The sequence below is a fragment of the Pempheris klunzingeri genome, chromosome 6 (genome assembly GCF_042242105.1).
Source record: "Pempheris klunzingeri isolate RE-2024b chromosome 6, fPemKlu1.hap1, whole genome shotgun sequence".
NCBI lineage: Eukaryota > Metazoa > Chordata > Actinopteri > Acropomatiformes > Pempheridae > Pempheris > Pempheris klunzingeri.
In genome coordinates, this window is record NC_092017.1 from 1,806,372 (window position 1) to 1,813,053 (window position 6,682).

The 6,682-nt window shown below is 44.2% G+C and overlaps 1 protein-coding gene across 2 annotated transcripts; it reads right to left on the reverse strand.

The window, feature by feature from the left end:
* Nucleotides 1–33: 33 nt before the first annotated feature.
* Nucleotides 34–5,610, reverse strand: ttr (transthyretin (prealbumin, amyloidosis type I)). Of its 2 annotated transcripts, XM_070832678.1 has the most exons (4): nt 5,531–5,610; nt 4,376–4,510; nt 4,135–4,270; nt 34–327 (listed from the first exon to the last, which is right to left on the reverse strand). In XM_070832678.1, exons 1-4 carry the CDS (start codon nt 5,608–5,610, stop codon nt 220–222), a joined length of 459 nt encoding a protein of 152 aa, XP_070688779.1. In that variant the 3' UTR covers nt 34–219. The 2 variants fall into 2 exon arrangements, 1 of the variants encoding a protein (XP_070688779.1); XR_011584370.1 differs by lacking the exons at nt 4,135–4,270; nt 4,376–4,510; nt 5,531–5,610 and adding an exon at nt 1,545–1,921.
* Nucleotides 5,611–6,682: the final 1,072 nt, after the last annotated feature.

Genomic DNA, 6,682 nt, shown 5'->3' on the forward strand with positions numbered 1-6,682 from the left:
ATTGACGTGCTTTTAATAGTTTTTGGACAACAATGGAAGCCAACGGCGCTGAGAAGGAAAATATGTGAGGCTTTGGACATACGCACAATACTCAGTAGATACATTCATCATACATTAGTTTGGATGAGCACATGAAATTTGTTGACAAGAAGAAAGAAGAGGTCTTCAGCCTCCCGTCCCGATTCCTCCAACAGGCTGTAAATAACTGTGGGAGGTTAATCACTGGTGTGCGTTGGTGACCACGGCTGTGGTTGTGTAGGAGTATGGACTGAGCAGCAAGGCCAAGGTATAGTGACGATGACCTTCTGTGTGGGCCTCAAACACCACCTGCACACACACACACACACACACACACACACATTGGGTCAGAACATCCAGCACACACACACCAGGTTCAATGGCAGAAACATTAATGCTCAGTGTGAACAATACAATGGAGAGCTGATTCATTGTCAGGACAGAAATATAAATACTGTAGAGTTGAATCCTTCCCCATGTTGGGCACCAACCACCCAAATAATACTTATTCTGAGTTGAAATAAAGCTGAAGCAACATGGCTGATATGTTGGATGGCTGAGATTTAAAGGCAAGTTTGAATGAATTTAGTTTCAGTTAAGCCTGAGCCTGGGTCTGTTCCTAACATAATATCTGATGCTGCTCATGTGGGGGATGGATGGATGGATGGATGGATGGATGGATGGATGGATGGATGGATGGATGGATGGATGGATGGATGGATGGATGGATGGATGGCAGGCAATGCGATCCAAACAGATAAACATTGTATAAACCAGACAAAGTGATTAAAGAAGAGAAAGGGGCTATTAGACAATGATAACAAACGACTTTTGGCCAGGGGACAAACAGCAGCACAGCAAACAGCTGCCTGGGCGGGCTAATGTAAATACTGCTGCTGTGCTTACATCACTGTGTGATGTTCTGCCGTCAGGCTCCATGATAAGAATCAGATAAACCTTTACACAGATTAAACAGTGTGTCTTATGGAGCCTGTATACTCGTTGGATGGTGGAATAGCTTCAGGAACCCTCCACACCTTTCTGATGTTAGATAGGTGAGGATACAGTGGGGCAAAAAAAGTATTTAGTCAGCCACCAATTGTGCAAGTTCTCCCACTGAAAAAGATGAGAGAGGCCTGTAATTTTCATCATAGGTACACTTCAACTATGAGAGACAGAATGGGGGGAAAGAATCCAGGAAATCACATTGTAGGATTTTTAATGAATTAATTGGTAAATTCCTCGGTAAAATAAGTATTTGGTCACCTACAAACAAGCAAGATTTCTGGCTCTCACAGACCTGTAACTTCTTCTTTAAGAGGCTCCTCTGTCCTCCACTCGTTACCTGTATTAATGGCACCTGTTTGAACTGGTTATCAGTATAAAAGACACCTGTCCACAACCTCAAACAGTCCCACTCCAAACTCTAGTGATGGTAATCTGAAACTCCGGTAGCGTAATTTGAATACGGTACAAACAAACACAACTAAGGACGTGGAGTGTTTGTTTTGCGTGTATCTGTTTACCTCGTTCACAGAAATAATAAAAACGCTCGGTCTCCGTTTCCGGGGTTTTAAAAACGGAGGGTTTGATAGTCGCTCTCATGACTCATCAAATGACGCCGCTCCCTGGCCAATCAGTGGCCTGCAGTCTGGTGACGTCGCATTGTCAGCTCGACTCAGCTCGCTTGGAACCCCGGCTGAGGAGGTACTAAAATAGTACCTGGTACCAGGAACTAGGGCCGGTGGAAACGCTACCTAAAGCGTACCGAGTCGAGTCGAGTAGGGCCAAGTCGAGCCGGTGGAAACGCGGCAAAAGTGTTCCCAAACTTCTGAACGTCCTCTCTTTGCAACAGGCTCCATATCAAATTCTCACAATATAATCTCAACTCTCTCTCTCTCTCTCTCTCTCTCTCTCTCTCTCTCTCTCTCTCTCTCTCTCTCTCTCTCTCTCTCTCTCTCTCTCTCTCTCTCTCTCTCTCTCTCTCTCTCTCTCTCTCTCTCTCTCTCTCTCTCTCTCTCTCTCTCTCTCTCTCTCTCTCTCTCTCTCTCTCTCTCTCCTGACACCACCCACAGACGGCCGGCCGCTCCAGCGCTTTAGAAACCTTTGACGCAGAGGTTGAACCGTCACGTGGGTGTGCGTGAACGAAGCGTCAGACGTCATGGGTCACGTGATTATCAGGAAACGGCTCAAGCTCCGACACAAAGCTCCGTTGAAAGTGGTTCATTTTTTTAACACATGCTTCGAAGCGTCGGTGTCGCGGGTAACATCGCTACCAAACTCCACTATGGCCAAGACAAAAGAGCTGTCAAAGGACACCAGAAACAAAATTGTAGACCTGCACCGGGCTGGGAAGACTGAATCTGCAATAGGCAAGCAGCTTGGTGTGAAGAAATCAACTGTCGGAGCAATTATTAGAAAATGGAAGACATACAAGACCACTGATAATGTCCCTCGATCTGGGGCTCCACGCAAGATCTCACCCCGTGGGGTCAAAATGATCACAAGAACGGTGAGCAAAAATCCCAGAACCACACGGGGGGACCTAGTGAATGACCTGCAGAGAGCTGGGATCAAAGTAACAAAGGCTACCATTGGTAACACACTACGCCGCCAGGGATTCAAATCCTGCAGTGTCAGACGTGTCCCCCTGCTTAAGCCAGTACATGTCCAGGCCCGTCTGAAGTTTGCTAGAGAGCATTTGGATGATCCAGAAGAGGATTGAGAGACTGTCATATGGTCAAATGAAACCAAAATAGAATTTTTTGGTAAAAAGAAAGTGCTGAGTTGCATCCAAAGAACACCATACCTACTGTGAAGCATGGGGGTGGAAACATCATGCTTTGGGGCTGTTTTTCTGCAAAGGGACCAGGACGACTGATCCGTGTAAAGGAAAGAATGAATGGGGCCATGTATCGTGAGATTTTGAGTGAAAACCTCCTTCCATCAGCAAGGGCATTGAAGATGAAACGTGGCTGGGTCTTTCAGCATGACAATGATCCCAAACACACCGCCCAGGCAACGAAGGAGTGGCATCGTAAGAAGCATTTCAAGGTCCTGGAGTGGCCTAGCCAGTCTCCAGATCTCAACCCCATAGAAAATCTTTGGAGGGAGTTGAAAGTCCGTGTTGCCCAGCGACAGCCCCACAACATCACTGCTCTAGAGGAGATCTGCATGGAGGAATGGGCTGAAATACCAGCACCAGTGTGTGAAAACCTTGTGAAGACTTACAGAAAACGTTTGGCCTCTGTCATTGCCAACAAAGGGTATATAACAAAGTATAGAGATGAACTTTTGTTATAGACCAAATACTTATTTTCCATCATAATTTGCAAATAAATTCTTTGCCCCACTGTATGTTGGACAAGTTCTCTAACTTTCTGACACTGACAATCAAAAATTCACACCCACTCCACTCTGTGATTGGCCAGCTGTGTGTCTTTTTCCATTCTTTACACAACACTTTCCATGTGAACAGCAGTGCCATCAGTATCATCCAGAAGAAGAAACGCTGTAAGAACCAGCTGGGATAGAGTGTACCCGGCCCTCACAAACAGTGTCAGTGTGAAGAGACTGAAGCCAGTCATACTGTAGCCTCCCAGATAAAAGTAGGAAGACAGAAACGTTTAAATGAAACAACGTGGAGAGTTAGTTAGCTAACGTTGGTTTCCTCAGTACAAACTGTATTGGGACTAGTTACCCAGCAGTGATGGAGCGGTGGGACAATGGACATTAGATCTCCATGACAGAAACAAGAATTGACTTTGATGTCAAAAAATGTGATTCAAATATGCTCTCTGTCTGACTCTGTGTGTCTGTCCACTGTCGGTCTATCTCTGTTGAACTATTTCCTGTTGCCTCACACTCCAATCTATCTGTATCTGTCAGTATATCTCTGCTGGTCTACTTCTGGGTATTCAGCCTTTGTATCCGGTCGAGTATTTTCATTCCCTGAACTTTATCATCATAGGAATTCCAGCCTGGAGTTGGAGGTGAATCTCAGATTAAAGGTCGAGTCAGCGTACTGAGAAGGAATGGCTGCAAATATTATCCAATATTGACACGGTTTCTTCACATTTTGTTGACATGGCGTTGCGATGACTGGTTTATACTCACATCAGCCACTTCGTGGAACGGCGTGCTCCCCGCAGTCTTCCAGTAAGCTTTGGTATCAAACTCAACACGATACACTCCGGCTGGGAACTGCTGCTCTGTGATCAGATTATGGATCTCTCCATTGGCATCTGTCACTCTACAGTGAGGAACAGTGAAATGTGTCTGCATGGCTTCTAGATATTAAATGGATAGTGAGAAAAGACATTTGGCTTGTCAGCTTTGTATTTCGTATTGTACATACCCATTAACTATATGTGTCCATCCCCCATCAGCAGTCTTCTGAGACACCTTGAGTGCCACTGATCCAGCCGGAGTCCCTTTCACTGCATCCAGGATTTTCACCATCAGAGGACACTTCATGTCTGAGCCCCCATGTCTCTCCTGCAGCACAGACACAAGCCAAGATAATCCTTCATCTTCTGTTGCTCATTGTCACATTTACAGCATCGTATCGTAGTCCTAAACAATGTGTGTATGAAATGATCACTCAGCAAAAGGCCGAAAGAGGGAATTACCAGGAAACAGTGCTGTTTTTTTATTAGTTGTAGTGGTAGTGAATGATGACAGAGGTGCCATTTATCCTTAAAAGTAGCACAACAAAGCAGCACGCAAGGCATTTCACAGAGGAGTTTTCCTGCCCTAAATAATAGCTGTTTTTTCATGAATAACAATTCAATTTCAAGCCAAAGCATTCGTCTTGAGATTGTGCCTTTAATTCCATTTATCTATCCGTCTTTATCTCTCCATCCATCTATGATTGTGTATTCAGCTCGTTGTGTTCTGCCATCCACACAACAGAGCAGCATGTACATTGTGAAAGTGAACTGTCACAGTCAGGTCACTGAACCGATTGCCGCTCCACATATCGATTTGGTTTACTTTGCTGTTTGCTCATAGAAGTTTCCCTTTTGGAAGCTTAGTCAGTAACAGTGTGTTAGTTTTGTTAAAAATTGTGTTATGAAAAAGAAATCAGTAGCCGCATCTGGCTGAAGTTTGTTCAGGCACATCACATTTTCCCAAAAGTTCAGCAATATATGGGTGGGAAACTTTAAATCATAACACAGTGTTTAAGTGAAATCTAGTTCTCTTAGTTTACCGTGCATCGTGATGGTCAAAGCCTTCCTAATATTCCAACAGGGACTCGTAGAGTATACGCCCTTGGCCCTCAAAGAGCATCAAGTCAAATCAGGATTGAAATATTATGTTGTTGGAAGATTTGGAAGAATTTGATTTTCCTCATATCTCACATTCCATACTGTACATCCCCAACCCCACTAACATGTGGTCCACTTTAAATACTCAAAACACGTACAGTGGCTACAGACTGAATATTAGGTCTACAGAATACACCTTAACATCGTATAGATCAGACAAATAATGGATGTGTGATGTTGACATACTGACCGTGGGAGTGGGGGCGGCGTTGCAGAGCAGCACAGCAGAGGCTAGAAGCAGACAGTGCAGTGGTTGAAGCATGGTTGACCGTCGGACAGAAGTCACTGGTGTTCTCAGAGGACCGCCACTGTCTCAGGCCTCTTATAACAGAAGCGTCCCCCCCCATCACTCCGTCCCACCCAGCTCTGTGGACCACATCAATATCTGGACAATGAATAACTTAGACTAAACCAGCTGTGGACCAAACCAGTCAGTTACCTTACACAGACTGATCACCCACTGGACACAAGCAGCCGCTGGTATTATGTTTGATTTAAAATGTCACATTGATCAACCACGACGGAGCCGATTGTGTGCAAAATTGTTTTTTACATTTTTTACATTTTCTTTGCCGTTAATGGGCACAAAATAAATGAGGGAACTGCTCATATCAGTAAAAAGTTCAGATTAATTGTAAAATACTGGTGACAAGGCTCTGGGGATTTTGGGGAGTTCTCTTGGTGAAATTGAACTGGCAGCAGCTTCAGCTTGACAGATGTCTGTCATGTACTGCACAACTTACAGTTACTAAACAGTGAAGAATATTTTTATTGGCTTATATTATTTTATTGATTTGTGACCTCATATATATAAAGGTTGGAAACATCTGGATGTTTTGTATGTTGTGTGTTAAATCTCAGGCAAATGTACGAAGTTACTTTTCACTATTGCTGCACAGGTTCATAGTTTGGAATGGGAACATAACTTTGGCTTGTCAGTCATATGTACTTTAATTTTTCCACCAGAAGGTGGTGTAACAGCCTTAGGAACAGGACGCATGGACTCCGTACCAACATTACATGAACTTAGAACCTGGGAAGCATTTAGTCTCATGCAAGAATTGCACCTCAGTCAGCTGGGTGAAAGTCCTGTAGTTAATCTGTAAATCCACCAAACGTGGACAGAAACATAAAAATAGTTGCCATCTGGCTATTAACACCCAGGTGATAACAATCCCTCATATTTAACAATGTGCTTAATAATGATTACTGTCATTGCCGTGACTGGATGTAGTCGTGTGAAGGTGTGTTAGTGATTGTGATTTTAAAGTCAGAACGACAGGTTCGACAGGTGTTGTCCTCCTTCATCAGACAAACGGCCGCGTCTTGATGTA